Source organism: Macrobrachium nipponense, chromosome 32 (assembly GCF_015104395.2).
Source record: "Macrobrachium nipponense isolate FS-2020 chromosome 32, ASM1510439v2, whole genome shotgun sequence".
NCBI classification, from domain to species: Eukaryota; Metazoa; Arthropoda; class Malacostraca; order Decapoda; family Palaemonidae; genus Macrobrachium; species Macrobrachium nipponense.
The window spans coordinates 68,688,545-68,706,044 of NC_061094.1; the positions used below are offsets into that span (position 1 = coordinate 68,688,545).

Consider the following 17,500-nt stretch of genomic DNA (forward strand, 5'->3'; position numbering starts at 1 on the left):
AGGTATTTGAATATACTCCACACACACACACAAACACACACACACACAGCCCACGGACACAAACACACACACAAAATGAAGTACACTCTCTCAAAGAGATGCCAGCACAAAAACATTCTATTCCAAGAACCCCCTCTATTCTCCGGAGGTCTAGGCGTCTCCAGTTTTCTTTGCGACGTCTTGGGAATGGGAGACTCAAAAAAAAAAAAAAAATTTTCTTGCCTTTTTTTTACGTAAAAAGGTTTTTATTCTCTGTAAACAATGATGAAGAGGAGGATGGTGTGAAGACAGGACAAAACTTTCTCTCTCTCTCTCTCTCTCTCTAGTATGGATGACTATGGCACAGTGACTTGATGCGTTTACAACAGTGTTATGGTGAGCTGTTCATTCTGAGAGGTTGTGAAATAAGGTCATCAGTGGAAAAGTGAAAAATATATAAGTATGTTGTATTCTTTAGAACGAGGCAAAACTGACTGGTAAAAACTTTACCAATAACAATTGACAAAACATGGATAGAAATTCAGTCTAGGCTAATGAGTTTTACAACTAACTCCACTCTCAAGCTTAATGAGCTTTACAGCTAACTCCACTCTCAAGCTTAATTTTATAGAAGCCGACAGAAACCGGAAGTCATCTTTTGTAAGAAGTTGTCGAGTAGCGACAGAAATTAGTCTTAAAATTCCTTAAGCCGTCAGCGGACTTAAAATGATTACGTTAACGAAACTTTTTTTCGTTGTAAGTGATGATGAATTTTAGACTGACGTACTCTTTTGGCCCTTCTTCATTTGCTCAACACATTACCAGGATTAAGTGTCATTAGCGCGGAAAAGGTTAACTTAATTTTTTTTTCTTTCTCTCTCTCTCTCTCTCTCCCCTAATGTTAAAAACCAACAGTCAGCCAGACTTCGGAATGTAAATCTGATAACCTTTTTTATTTTCCAGGAAATGTTGAACATAATTAGAAAGAAACTCGTCCCTTCGAAATTATTTAATTATTTTAGCGCCTGAGTGAGAAAAGTGCGTCTTTTGTACGTGTCATGGGGGGAGGGGGGGGGGGGGGGGCCGGGAGGGGGGGGGGGGGGGGGGGGGGTTTGTTAACATAGAAAAATCATGGCAACGCCAACCGCTCACAAAAATGTGACGGAGATTTGTAAACATGTTAAATACAATAGAATATAGGAATTTAGGCCAAAGGCCGAGCACTATGACCTACAAGGTCATTCAGCGCTGAGAGGGAAACATATAAATATGTAATATTGAGAGAATAATATATAAAATATAAAATGTATAATGTATAAAATATATAAAAATGAATAAAAATGAGAATATGTAAAATATAAAATGTATAATATATAAAATATATAAAAGGGAATACAAATGAATAACTATGGGAGAGAATATTATATGAAATATATTTTTATACTTAAAAGACAGGTATCATGAAGCTGAAATTCATACACACCCTCTATGTATCTTCTTGGTCTCAATTCTTTTTCGTTCACTGATAATTTTAGTACTTCCATTTCCAAGCTCCATAAAAATCATTTCAAATTTCAATCTCTTATACATGCGATATTGAAGTCCTTATGTTGTAAAACCTTATAAAAATCAATGGTTCTCTGATTTTGTAATGTAACGTCTCTCTTTTTTTTTTTTTTTTTTTTTTTTTCTCCAGCAATTTGAAATTTGCAGTTTTGTCCATGGGTGCATACTAGACTGTACTGAAAACTTGAGAGCTAATGGCTTTAAAAAATTAAATAAAATGAAAATTAAAAAATATTTCCAATACGATAATTTCCAATATAAAACACGCGTCATAAAAATAATGATCTACAACTTTTATGCAAAAGAAAGCAAAACTAAAACTTAAGAGCTAATGGCTTAAAGAGAAAAAAAAATGAAAGAAAAATAAAAATTAAAAAATTTATATATTTCCAATATGAAACACGTATGTCATAAAAATAACGATCTACAACTTCTATGCAAAAATAAAACGGTCAAAAAAAAAAAAAAAGCAAATCTAAAAAGCACGAACGCACAAATTGCGTATATTCTCTCGTTTGGAAAGCCGATCTCAGCAAATAATTCCGACCGGGGAATACTCGGCTGGGAAAACTCGGCTTTTCAGAGGAACATCACATATACACACCATTAACGAGGAACCTCCTCGTCCTTTCAACCGAATTCCGGCTGCAACATAATCATGACCCCTCTGAATATTCTATACGAAAACCCCCACGCTTTGAAACCGGAGAACATTTTGTAACGCGAAAATACGCCGCGCCAAATAAGACGAGCGTAATCATGACCCCGCGTACGAAACGAATTCGCGTCTCCTCTTTCTACGAAAATGGAAGGGAGGAGAGACGTTACCTCATGAGCGAAGCGTAATCATGGCGCCTCGTACGTAACTAATTCCGTAATTCGCGTCTCCTCTTTCTACGAAAATGGAAGGGAGGAGAGAGTTTACCTCAGAGCGAAGCGTAATTTATGGCGCCTGTACGAACAATTCCGTAATTCGCGTCTCCTCTTTCTACGAAAAGGAAGGGAGGAGACGTTACTCATGAGCGAAGCTTTATCATGGCGCCTCGTAGTAATAATTCCGTAATTCGCGTCTCTTTCTACGAAAATGGAGGGAGGAGAGACTTACATGACGAAGCGTAATCATGCGCCTGTAGTAACTATTCCGTAATTCGCGTCTCCTCTTTCTACGAAAATGGAAGGCGGGGGGAGGGGTCGCTTTGGTGGGTATATGCAATATACGAGGATCCCCACGAAAAAATCCTTAAAACGGCCCGGGGCACTTTTGGGCATTGTTGGTTTGTTCACCTTCGATGTGAAGGTAACCAGACAACGAGTTACTGAGCCAGGAATCAACTTGATTTCGTTCGCGATGTGGACATGGTAAATGATCCCTTGTATCTATATTGATCCCTTAATTATAGATTAAGTATATCTTAGTTTAGCCAGGCTGAGCTGATTAACATCTCTTCCTAGCGTTGCCTGAAAGGATCAGATATTTTGGCGTGGCTAGGAACCAATTGGTTACTTAGCAATGGGACCTACAGTTTATTGTGTGATCCGAACCATATCGAGAAATGATTTTCTATAACCGGAAATATACATTCCTCTGATTCCACGTTGGCAGAGCGGGGCATCGAACCCGGACCCTGAGATCGGTAGTGATATATAAATGGAACCCTTCTTCGTCAAACAGGGCGCTTTATTAACATAATATATATTTATAATTGAAATATCCTTTCTTGTCTCTCTTTAATCACAAATTTGTATTTCGAGTTGACTAGAAACGATCTGGATATCAAACAACAAACAAGAAAATTTTACATTTAATTATTCGGGGGGTGGGGGGTGTTATGAATTTGGATGAGACAGACTCACAGGGTAATTTATAAGTGTCCCCAAACAAACAAACAAACAAGCAAACAAGGGGGAAATTTTACCTTGAAATTATATATATATATATAATATTATATAATATATATATATATATATAAAATATATATATATATATATAATATATATTTTTTTTTTTTTTTTTTTTTTTTTTTTTTTTTTTTGGGGGGGGGGTTGTTGGTTATGATTTTGGAGTGTGAGACAAGACTCCACAGGGTTATTTTTAAGTGTCCACAAACAAACAAGCAAACAAGACAAGCAAATCACCAGCAAAGAACTATGACAGACGTGACGCGAAGACTGAGCAACAACTATTTCCATCACATGGTGGGCAAATCACAAGGAACTCTTGCAAAAAAAAAAAGAAAAAAAAAAACACACACACACAAGGAAGTAACAGTGAATTCTTGATTCAGTCAAGCAGGAGAAACAATTTACTGTAATCTCACCCACGTAGGATATAATTCAGCAACAGTAATTTAATTCTAGCACACGTGCAACAATACTGCTAATATAATAAATAAAATAAGAAAATAACAGAAAACAATGTATTGTCAAGGGAGGAAAAAAACTCTTGCCAACTTTTCTGTTGGCTAATACCAATATTATAAACTGTTGGGCAAAACAACATCAAATTTACTTTAATGATCGGCCGCATGCGCTGGCCAAGCCAACGGCCAAGTCACACTTTTAATAAATAATTAAATAAAAAGGAATAAATAAAATTAAATAAATAGATAATTAAAAATAAATAAATAAATAAATAAAAATTTAAAAAATAATCAGATAAATAAAAAGATAATTAAATTAATAAAATAATTAAAAATAAAATTAATATATAAAAACAAAAATAAATATGGGCCAAACAAAGATCAAATTAGCATAACCTCACACACTCCAGTACATCAAAATATTATATCAATAATCCTAACTAAATCGCTAAAATAAAAACATGTAGGCAGGTGATATACAAAAAGAAAAGCAAGATTTTCATTAAATATTATCTGGAAATGCCACTGACATTACATTTCATAACAAAAACATTACATTTCATAAAAATAAAAAAATCATTAGATTTCATAAAAAACATATATTATTAAAAAAAATTACATATAAAAAAACATTACATTTCATCAATAAAAATTACATTCCATAAAAAAAACATTACATTCCATAAAAAACACAACATTTCATAAAAAAAACACATTACATTTCATAAAAATACATGAAATTTCATAAAAAAACACATTACATTTCATTAAAAAAAAGTTTATTTATCACTATTAAAAAATTCCATACGAAGGCTTTCTGAGAAAAAGGAACACTCGGAAAATAAACAACGAAAGTATATTTTATAAATGAAAACCTACCTAAAAAAAACCGAAAAAAAAAGAAAAAACACGAGCATTCTCTTTCGGGAGTTACCTATTCTCCGGGAGACTCGTTGCTTAAAATATTCGTCTCTCCTTGGGACAGCGAGAGGCCCAGAAGTGAAATCTTGGAGCTTTTTTTTTTTTTTTATTTATTTATTTTTTTTTTACGTCTCAAGTATTTTTACGCCTTTTTTTTTAGGTCTCAGATTTTTTTTAAGGTCTTTCAGAAAATAACGGTCCCGGTGACTGTACATCAGTACCTGCCTTTATTTTATTATCATTCTCTACTTTGATTATACGATGTACAGAAAACTCGATTGCTCAGAAGAACCATCGGTGCATTTTTTACTTGTTTCATTTTCCATTTGCTAATTTTTCCACTTTTTTCCATTAGCAAAGTACTCGTTTACCAATTAGTAACTAAATATTAGAGGCTTTATTTGTACATACGTTTAAAACCCACACACCCACACAAACACACAAACATAAGCACACACACACACACACACACACACAGGACACTCACGGAGAATGTAGGCTAATGAGTATACGAAATTCGAACCACCGTCCATTTACAAGTTTAAATAGATGTTTACCTCTATTGAAAGCGACAAAAAAAAAAAAAAAAAGAAGTCCTGAAATGCAAGACGTCCTCGCTGCTACAGTACCACCCATTTCCACTCCCAGAATTCCTTGCATTATGCGAGACGGAAATATGTGTCGTTACTCGACAAGTATGTTTGCTCAGTGACGCTAATGGATTTGCTACCATGAAAGAAAGAAGACTTCATTCAGCGTCTCTGTTGCTTTGCCTCACATCAGCTTGGGACATATTTAAACAAACTTTACGTACTTAAGACGTCTTTAAGAAACTTGACGCACTTGAGAAGTCTTTAAGAAACTTTAGTGTAATGTAATTCGATCATTTTCCTGGCTTATATTTTGAGAAGTCGAGAATATATCACACAATTGGACACTTGAGTTTAAAGTGAATCAGGTATCTAGTACAGTAATTCAAGAAGAAAGATGCAGCCGACTTTATTTCTACAGTTGTTTACCAAAACATCCTCAGTGTAACTTTTACTTCGAAAAACTCTTCTCGTATATTTCTCCTGCACTTCACAAATGTCAGACGAAATACCTTTAACTTTTTGTGTTTTTTTTTTTAATTGGGTGATTGATTATAAAATTTGGGTCCTAAAGACCAAGAGCCGGAAATCATCAGGTTTATTTAGCACCGAATTTTTTTTTCCTTTTACTGATTAAATTTAATCTGTACTTTTTTTTATACTGATTAACTTATTTCGCGAATAAACTACGTACAAGCATAGCAAAGATTAGCAGACAATAATACTTCATACATGAGATTTTTTTTACTTTTTTTTACTGAAAGTTATTTTTTTACTGAAAGTTGTATAAGCCTTTTATCTATTAATAAATATTAAACCTTCACAGCTCTGATTATCCTCTTCATGCTAAGATAGAAATTCTCTTACGTAAGAAAATTCCTTTCTCTCTCTCTTCAGAATAATCATTAACTTCCTAAGTTCATTCCCACTTCTACCTCATTCTTGGGCAACCTGAACCGTAACTGTATACTGCTGCATAAAAATCTCAGCCACGGCCCGATGGTGGCCTGTGTTTTGGCACCGCACGATCGTGGCTAACTTGAAACTTAAATATAATAATAACTACTGAGGCTAGAGTGCTGCAATGTGGTATGGTTGACATTTGGAGGGTGGATGATCAGCATACCAATTTGCAGCCCTCTAGCCTCAGTAGATTTTAAGATCTAATGGCGGACAGAAAAAGCCCCTCAATAATTTTTTTTATAGAATATTATAAATGGGAGGAGAAAAATCCTCTTTTCTAAAATAATTCACTCGACAACCCTCCCTTTATTTCCCCCAATTTATCTCTTTCTCTCTTTCGCCCCCACAAGTTTAAGTCAAACATCTAATTAAAGCTTCAGCGGATCTAATTTCCTTTCTTTTCATTTTAAACAGGGAAGATCAGGCTTCTCTTCCGAGGGAATACATACGTTTGATTAAAGGGACTATTTATCTTTCCTGTCCGGAGCCCTCCCCGGTGCGTAACGTACCAGGAACCACCCCCCAGCCCCACCCCTAGTGGGTAACGTACCAAGACATTGGTAAGTTACGTACCAGGACCCCCTGGTAGGTAACGTACCAGGACACCCCTGGTAGGTAACGCACCAAGATCTGGTAGGTAACGTAACAGGGTCCCCTGGTAGATAACGTACCGAGATCCTGGCGAGTAACGCACCAATATCCTGGTAAAGTAACGTACCAGAACTCTGGTAGGTAACGTGCCAGGACTCAGTAGCAGGATCCTAGTACGTTACGTACCAGGACCCAGGTACTTAACATACCTAGATATTGGTACGTAACGTAACAGAATCCATTATGAAACATGTGTTAAGAGAGGGTGCAATGTAAGATGGAAGAAAGGTAATATGAATGGAGGTACAGTAAAATGGATGGAAGGGGTTGGAGCTAGGGGTCGAGGGGACGACGCAATGAACCTTGATAAAAGCCAAAAGTGCAGACCATGAGGTGTACTGATAGCAAGTACTGGTTCGGTTTGATTTAGGTGAATGGTAATTTAATTTCAACATGGTAACATGCTAAGCCAAGATATATCTCCATTTTAGTTTAATAATAATTGTAGGTTAGTCAAAGGTGGGCTAGTAATTATACTATCCTATCAGTATCATATGATCAAAATCTATTAAATAAAAAAAGAAAAAAGAAAATCAAGACCCGACCGTTCATCTTTAATCTAATTGGGCGCCAGGCTCGTCTACCAATCAATTAAGTAGACGGATTTGGGAGGTTAAATAATTCCAGCTGATATTGACAGCTACGGATCCCGGCGTAAGATAAACCTTTTAAATAATCCATCAGTATTTTTCTCACCCTTGGAGCTCTTCCTACCAGTACAGAGCCTATAACTCCACCAGACCCTCTATTCTTTTTACATGTCATAATGAATCTGCCCCATATGTATAATGAATTGCGTTCTGTCTAGGGGGATTTCATAAAGAGGATGCCAGGTTTTCATTATATTACGAGGTCAGGCCAAGAAAGAAAATAATAATGAAAGGATTGATCGAATGGAGCCGTTTCCTCTTTCTAAATCGCCATCATTATAAAAATTAATAATCCAGAAGTTATAATGTTCTTCAGATAACCATCATGATTACGTCAGCGCTTCAAGGAATGATTATCATCATTATAAGCGTTCTCCTTGATTTGCTGGTTAGAATGTACGTTGTTCCTTAACCTCCGTCAACACTTAACACTTTGGATGATTTTTTTTTCTAGTAGCAGAGAGGTACTGAATACTATCTAAAACATAAACAAAATTGATGCATTATTACATCAACATGCATTATCATCTATCCTCAAATGAAATTGTAGAGTTCGCTGGTCACACGTACCAGGTGTATGGTTTTTAATAGCCACAATGACCTATCTATTCATAAATTCCTAGATACGCGTTCCATAGATAACAAAATACTGCAATGGTGATTACAAAAACGTCTACTTCTATATTTAAATGTTCCATCATTTCTATATTACCTGCTAATATCGGATGTATCCCTAAGCCTCCATAGCTCCACCCGATCGGAAATACCTTCAGAGATATATATTGCAATATACTACAGTCCACTTGAATAATAAGTACTTAACAGTGAGATTAAAAAAACGTGATAAAAAGGAATAATCAATAAATAGTATACAAGCAGTAGCAACGAATATCCATATTTCAATCTATAAACTATTTGTCTTCTAATAAGAAGGATTAATCAAATAGTAAAAAATCCATTTCTGTACGCAATAATCTAAACAGCAATAAGTTTACTTTTTACTTTCTTCGAAGCAGCACCACCGAGAGAGAGAGAGAGAGAGAGAGAGAGAGAGAGAGAGAGAGAGAGAGAGAGCACTTATGCTCAAGACAGTTCTCGCACCGTTTACCGTTCGTTGATTTCTTGAAGTAGTTAAAGTGGTCCAAAAGATCCTCCTTCCCCCCACCCCACCCCCCCTTTCCCGCCCCCAACCCCCAAACCCACTGGCCAAATCGCTCGATTTTTGGGGGGTCAAATGATGTCGAGGACTTCCCCTTCGATCTTCCACCTCCGTGAGGTTTGAGGAATGATAGGAGATAATTTTCCTTTTAATCCCATTTTTTTGTCTTGGTGACCTGAACTTCTTTAGCAGTAATTGCACTGAATAGAGCAGAATAGAATACAGAATTCAGGCCAAAGGCCGAGCACTGGGACCTATGAGGTCGTTCAGCGCTGAAACGGGAATTGACAGTGAAAAGGTTTGAAAGGTGTAACAGGAGGAAAACCTCAGAGCAGATGCACTCTGAAGTGGAAAATAAGACAGGTGAAAGAGAATATGAATGGAGGTACAGTAAAAGGAATGAAAAGGGTTGCAGCTAGGGCCGAAGGGACGCTGCAAAAAAAAAAAATTTAAGTAATGCCTACAGTGCACCGCATGAGGTGCATGACGGCAATACCCTCCCTAGGGGAAACTGTCTTTAATAAACATTAAATGCATCTCCCAGCTGCCTTTAACTCAATCATCTCGCCTTCAAAATTCTGCAATCATTTCACTTGTGCTGTCGTCACCAAGTGCCAATATATTCAGCTTTCTCTCCTTCAAAGATAAAAATGAACTTCTTTTCTAAAAAGAAGGTTTTTGTAAAATCCACTCAGAATTCTAAGGCTTAATCATTTTCTTCTGAACTTTTACCTTACAGTGATTATGACATCACGCAGACCAAGGAAAATATTGCTGTTTTTATTTTCTAACATTCTATATGTGCACAGGTGATACATATATGTTTGTATGTACATACATACATGTAATACACACACAATGTATATATATATATATATATATATATATATATATATATTATATATATATATATACATAATGAATTCCCGCACTCTTCTGTATAATTATTTACGTTCTTTTATACTTCCACCAAAAAATCCTTTACACGCATCATTGCCACTGCTTTATCCTACCAACGTTATAAACACAACAACGTTACGCCCGTACCTAATCAGGTCTTGCGAGCACCCCGTCAATCTACGCCCCCCCCCCCCCCACCCCCCCCCACCCTCTAGATTTTCACGATTATGGCACTGCCCGCTGTAAGGCACTCAGTACCCCTCCGGGGCCCTCACTACCACCTGCGGGGTATACTATCCATCCCTGAAAAGATTCTCTCCTGCTGGTACAGTACACTCAAGTTTTATAAACCTCGCCTTTATATCTTGGCATTTTGGGTGGTGGGTTCACAGATAACCTGATCCCGTCAGGAGTGAAGTAAACAGTGGTATATCCCTTACTTGATTATATCTGCGGAGCGTCGATTATTATATCCTTCGCTGAGTCGCAGGAGAAGTATCATTTTGGGCATGGATAAACATGGGGTTAATACGAAGGCCTGAGAGAGAGAGAGAGAGAGAGAGAGAGAGAGAGAGAGAGAGAGAGAGAGAGAGAGAGAGAGAGAGTTTATAGAGGTCTAGTGAAAATGATAAAAGACTGAAGTTAATCCTGATTTTCGTCTTCCCATAAGAGAGAAGAGAGAGAGAGAGAGAAGAGAGAGAGATGAGAGAAGAGAGAGAGAGAGAGAGAGAGAGCTCTTTAGGTTTCTAGATGTCTAATGAAAATGATAAAAGACTGAAGTTAATCCTAATTTTCGTCTTCCATAAGAGAGAGAGAGAGAGAGACAGCGAGCTGTTTAGGTTTATAGATGTCTGGTGAAAATGATAAAAGACTGAAGTTAATCCTGATTTTCGTCTTCCACGAGAGAGAGAGAGAGAGAGAGAGAGAGAGAGAGAGAGAGAGAGAGAGAGAGAGAGAGAGAGAGAGACCTTGAAAAATCAAAGCAATTTGGCGTACAAGTGGCGAAAATAAGCATCTAATTAATGTAAAGAGTATACGTAAAACCTATGAAGAATTAAACGTAAATAATTTAATTCCTTTTCCCCTCCTTTTGGAAGAAAAGTAAATAATCAACTGATATTAAAACTTAGAGATAAAAATCGATCTCTAAAGTAAACAAAAATACTCTTCAGTAATTTAATCTCCAATTACATATAAAGCTCTTTTTCGTAATTAAATTCTGTCCTCCAGTGGAATGACTCGCCTCCCTTCAAAGTTAATAAGACTTTGATCATGTTTGTAGTACAAGTTCATTATTGATGTTGAAAAGTAATTTCGTGTGGTTTTTCAAAGCCTCGAAAGTAATTTCGTATCACGCGCACACACATGTAGGAATATCCTTGAATTATTTCTTCGACATTGCTATTTCAGCAGTATCACAGCTTAAAAAAACCTTGTGCTAACCAAGAATAATTAGATATACATTTCTAGCGTTAACCAAGAATGATTAAAAGGTTAAATATAGGAAAGTCAAGGTTACCTATAAGTAGGCGTTATCAAAGATTAAAAATGCCAGCATTCCATAAGTTGGTTCATCCGATGTCGATACAATGGCACTGGGCCGTTCACTGATAAAATTTACTATAGTAGATTCTCATCAACCGTGCATCTGATGTCTAGGCCAGTCGCTTACGACGCTCCTGATTGGCTGTTGATAAGCCAACCACAGGGCTGAAGCTCTCAGTCTCTCGAGTGTTTTCACAGAGTCTGGATGTACGTTCCACCTCTCCTGAGGGGTACGTCTTTCAAAAGTATCCCTCAGGAGAGATGGAACGTACATCCTGCCTATGTGAACTCTCTCGAGAGACTGAGAGCTTCCACCCTGTGATTGGCTTATCGACAGCCAATCAGGAGCGTCGTAAGGGACTGGCCTAGACATCAGATGCACGGTTTATGTGAATCTGCTATAATGCAGGCATGAATGGTATACAATTGACGGTGACGGTTATAGGTTAGACGGTCAAAGTTACGGGTTGGGGAGGTGACGGAGAAATATTTGGAGCTTAAAGGTTAATTAAGGTTCAAAATATTATATGCCATGTTAGGAGATGAAAAGGGGTAAAACTGTAATACTCAAGGGTGGGGATTTGAAGCTCATATTTCGACACGCTCCCATGAGTGTATACACCTCGGTCAGACAGACACAAAATAACTTCTTTTGTGTGCGACTCGTCCTATTTTTTTTTTTTTTTTTTTTTTTTTTTTTTTTTTTTTTTTTTTTTTTCAAGAGACAAGCATATCCGTCGTTCGCTATATTTACCGCGAGATCTTAATTAAAAGACAAGACATGACGCAGATTAAGACTTCCACTCGGGAACGATTGAGTTTCTCGGGCACAAAAGAATAAATAAAAAAAAAAAAAAAATAAAGCACAATAATTCTCATCCTTGAACTGTGGGAATGAATTTTACATTTTTGGTGTGTAAGGAATAAACCTGTGCCGAGAGAGAGAGAGAGAGAGAGAGAGAGAGAGAATTAAGGAAGGAAGATGTCACGGGGAGAGAGAGAGAGAGAGAGAGAGAGAGAGAGAGAGAGAGGAGAGAGAGAGAGAGAGAGAGAGAGAGAGAGAGAACTTGTTCCACTCACCCTGTCTGTCACTTGGACCATGAAGCGGAATCCTCTCCTGTGCTCGGGATCCTCGTAATCGAGGGTCTTGATGGCATATAGCTCCCCGGCGGTTCCCTGAGTCCTCATGTCGAAGTGTTGCCACCCCCATCCGCTCCCCTCCACCACCTGTTTGGATAAAAAAAAGAAAAAAGAAAGAACGCTGAAGTCAAGGTCTGTAGATATGGCAAGAAGTCAAGGTCTGTTGATTTGACCGAAATCAAGAAGGTCTATAGCTATGGCAAGAATCAAGTTCTGTGGATTTGGCTGGAATCACCTTATTCCTGAAGTCTATCAACTGAAATTAGGATGGAATTAAGGCCTGGGGATTTGGCTGGAATCACCTCGTTCCTGAAGTCTTTTAAAGTATGAAATTAGGCTGGAATCAAGGTGTGGATTTGGCTGGAATCACATCGAAAGTATGAAATTAGGCTGGAATCAAGGGCTGGAATCACCTCGTTCCTGGAGTCTCTTAAAGTATGAAATTAGGCTGGAATCAAGGGCTGGAATCACCTCGTTCCTGGAGTCTATTAACGTGTGAAATTAGGGTGGAATCAATATCTATAGATCTGGCAAGAATCACTATCTATAAACTTGGCTGGAATCAAAGTCTACAGGTTTGGCTGGAATTACTTCGTTCCTGGTGTCTATCAAAGTACGAAATTAGGCTGGAATGGAGGTCTATAGCTTTGGCTGGAATCAAAGTCTACAGGTTTGGCTGGAATGGAATCACCTCGTTCCTGGTGTCTATCAACGTATGAAATTAGACTGGAATGAAGGTCTACAGATTCGGATGGAATCACCTCGTCCCTGGCGTTTATTACCGTGTCAAATTAACTGGAATTGTTTACACTTGTCGCGGGAATTGACACATTCAGCGGGGAATATATTCCAGACAATAATATTGGAGGTAATCACAGGTGATCTGATAATCTTAGTGTTTGTTGATGAAGGGCAATTATTTTCTAAAGTCACAAATAAGATAAAATCTTTACCACAATTCATTGTACGTATTCTGAAAGTAAATGCTACGTATATATACTAAACTATTTTACATATTTACACAATTTTACGATGAAAATGACATTAAGCTTTACCAGAGAGGTAAACTTTGTAGGTCTAACCCCATAGTACAAAATAATGAAGAATTACCGACAGAAAAACAAAATGAAAGAAATAAAACTGAAATCCATAGAAAAATTAAATATGAGAAATATTTGCAAAGCAAAACTGAAATCCAAAGAAAATCAAATATGAAAAATATCTGTAAAGATAAAACTGAATAAAAAGATTATTTCAAGTATAACGAGAAAGTAAATGATAAACATACAGAAAAAAATGAAACGAGAAAAGTCAAACAGAGAGAGAGAGAGAGAGAGAGAGAGAGAGAGAGAGAGAGAGAGAGAGAGAGAGAGAGAGAGAGAGAGAGAGTTTTAATTAGACGAGAAAGTACGTAACGAAGACAGAAAAATGGAACGAGAAAAATCAGAGAGAGAGAGAGAGAGATAAAACTGAAAAAAAAAATTATTTTAAGTATGACGAGAAAGTAGAGAACAAAAACAGAAAAATGAAACGAGAAAAATCAGAGAGAGAGAGAGAGAGAGATAAAACTGAATAAAAGATTGTTTAAAGTATGACGATAAAGTACATATCAAAAACACAGTAAAATCAAACTAGAAAAGTCGCAGAGAGAGAGAGAGAGAGAGAGAGAGAGAGAGAGAGAGAGAGAGAGAGAGAGAGAGCTACACAGTGTTTTGACAATCCATTTATCTGAGGAAGAGAGATAATGGCGTTTGCATACATCAAGGTAAATGATAAGGCCGAGGATTCCCCTTGTATAGCCTAACCGCCTCGGAATCTCCAGGCGAAAGGAACACTTTTGCATATTCCAGCATCCTCGGAACGGGAGAATTTTGTAGCCGATTTGAAGCGGTTTCAAAATTCTCTTTATTCAGGTTTAGGGGTGAAATTCATTCTTCAAGATTTCGTGTTTTTATCGTACTATTACTATTACTACTACTACTACTACTACTACTACTACTACTACTACTACTACTACCAATAATCATAATATTATTATTATCATTATTATTATTGTATTCAGGAAGCAGACCCTCTCTCAAGCATACTTTATTGAAAGTAATGGCTACTTCAGCAGCATTACGCTTGTAGAGATTCTTCTCTATTTTTCGAATAGCGACTTTTTCAGGATGGAGATCAGTGTATATATTTATATTTCAATTTTTAAGGATAGACTCATATCATAGTAATCAAAGTCTCTCTCTCTCTCTCTCTCTCTCTCTCTCTCTCTCTCTCTCTCTCTCTCTCTCTCTCTTTTTCTTGTAGCGAGCTTTAGTCTGGAGCTGCCAGACATTCTCTAGGCTAGGAAGCTGAGGGTGTACTGCTTCTGGTGTGGTGTCCTTCCTCCTTAAATAATAATAATAATAATAATAATAATAATAATAATAAAATAATATAATAAATAATAATAATAATAAAAATAATAATAATAATAATAAAATAATAATAATAATAATAATAATAATAATATACTAATAAATGGATAAGTATCATGACCTAAAAATAGAAATAAGAAGGATATGGGATATGCCAGTGGAAATTGTACCCATAATCATAGGAACACTAGGCACGATCCCAAGATCCCTGAAAAGGAATCTAGAAAAACTAGAGGCTGAAGTAAGCTCCAGGACTCATGCAAAAGAGTGTGATCCTAGAAACGGCACACATAGTAAGAAGAGTGATGGACTTCTAAGGAGGCAGGATGCAACCCGGAACCCCACACTATACATGCCACCCAGTCGAATTGGAGGACTCTGATGGAAAAAAAAAAAAAAGGTGTAAAAATAGAAAAATTACAAATTAGTTGTGCATTATTAAAAGTAAATCCTCTTACAAACTTGGGAAAAGGCCAATCGCCTCTTTTTATTGACGCTGACTTACTTACTGAACATAAAACCTTCTAAATCTATAACAGATACAACGAAACGGGACTTAGGGAGTTGGGGGGGGGAGGGGGGGGGGGGGGCAGTAGCCAATCTTTAAACACCTTCGATTCAAAAAAATGTATGCTTCATTAAAACCCTGATTTGAAAAAATATTAAAACGTGGACCTGTCTATAATATTATCTTTAAAATAAGAGCTTTCAGATCTCTTTAAACCCCTTCGATTCACAAAAATTTATGCTTCATTAAAAAACCCTCGATTTAAAAAAAAAATATCTAAAAACGTGGACCTGTCTATAATATTATCTCGGATATGAAAGCTTTCAGATCTCAAATGGGAGAAAATACGGATATTTTCGACTACATTTCTCTCGGAAGGAGACGAATTCTCCTCCTCTTTCAAGACCTCCATTGTAAGGAGTAATATGCAACAGAATGTTATGTCGTGAAGAATTACGTAATCCATCATCCTTTTAACACCCCCCCCCCCCCACCCAAGGATCCTTTTTAGAACGCCTCTACCACCCCGTTACCCCCTCCTCCCCCACAGGAGAATAGCCAATCTAGTATTCTTCTCCTTTATTCTTCGGGGAAAAAGTATTTAACGGGCAATTTCATGAAATGCTTTATATATAAATATATAGCAGGGATAAATATGTTAAAATATGGGCTAAACGAACATGGAAATCACAAGGTTGTTAACTATTCTGCAGTTTCAAAGGTTGCTATTATTCTGCAGTTTCAAAGATTGCTAACTATTCTGTAGTTTCAATGGTTGCTAAATATTCTGCAGTTTCAAAGGTTGCTAACTATTCTGCCGTTTCAAAGATTGCTAACTATTCTGTAGTTTCAAAGGTTGCTAAATATTCTGCAGTTTCAAAGGTTGCTACTATTCTGTAATTTCAAAGGTTGCAACTATTCTGCAGTTTCAAAGTTGCTAACTATTCTGTAATTTCAAAGGTTGTCATTATTGTGCAGTTTCAAAAGTTTCTATTATTCTGCAGTTTCAGACCTTTTTAAGGTCTTCCATAAGGCTTTCCTACCCCCAACCCCCGACAACGACAACAACATAGTAGTCTGTAGGCTTACTCCCCGATCAAGCGAAAAAAACACAACAGAAGCCACAGAGAAATATACTCACTCGATAATAGAAGTAATTTGACGTGTCGTGGTCCTGGGTAGTGATCTGCAGGAGGGTGGTGTTAGAAGGGGGTCCGGGCCCCCAGGTTTCATTGACATCAACCTGCCAAATTTCGCGGGTTATTCGGGGAGAATTGTCGTTCACATCTGCCAGACGCACGATAACGGTGCCCGTTCCTGTCGAAGTACACAAAAAGAGCATCTGGTAACTCAGGTGTTGAGTATCATGTACCTGTGGAATTGTACTTGGTGCTAAGAAATGCTATTCTGCAAAACTTATTGCTTTGGTTCACGTGAAATTACAATTAACAATTTCATTAAACTGCATTATAACAGACTGAAATTTTTTCAGTAATTACACCTATCAAGACACTTTTTCCCTTTACTAAATGATACCTCATAATCTAATCAAGTTTCTCCTGGATAATTATCTCTGTCAGTAAACCATATATTTCCTAATAAAGTTTTTCCAGCATAATTATTTCCGTCAGTAAACCATATATTTCCTAATTAAGTTTGTCCCGTAATTATTTCTGTCAGTTAACCACATATTCCTAAGCAAATTTCTCCTGCATAATTATTTCTGTTAGTAAACCATAGTATATTTTCTAATCAAGTTTGTCTAATTATCTCTGTCAATAAACCATATATTTCCTAATCAAGTTTGTCCTGCATAATTATATCTGTCAGAAAACCATATATTTCCTATTAAAGTTTCTCGCGCATAATTATTTCTGTCAGTAAACCATATATTTGTAAGAATGAGGCCCCTTTCAGAAATAGAATAAAATCACAGCAGACTCTTTCATATAATTTTTCAAGCCAGAGGTCCAAATCTACTAACCACCTCATATCTTTTCCTGTTACCAACATTTGCATTTACATCTCTCATCACGACCGAGCTCTCTCGAGCTTCAAACCAAGTCGACTCAAGAGTCGCTTAGAAATAACCACTACTTGAGTCTAGTAGGAATTAAGGCTTAAGTTACAATAATAAATGATGCTAGAGTCTAG

At 36.8% G+C, this 17,500-nt stretch overlaps 1 protein-coding gene across 1 annotated transcript in view; it reads right to left on the reverse strand.

The window, feature by feature from the left end:
* LOC135207458 (putative neural-cadherin 2) overlaps positions 1-17,500 on the reverse strand; it is a 1,036,792-nt gene that overhangs the window by 38,983 nt on the left and 980,309 nt on the right. Inside the window, 2 exon segments of the mRNA XM_064239182.1 lie at positions 12,365-12,511; positions 16,488-16,663. Of these exon segments, the coding sequence (XP_064095252.1) occupies positions 12,365-12,511; positions 16,488-16,663 (323 nt within the window).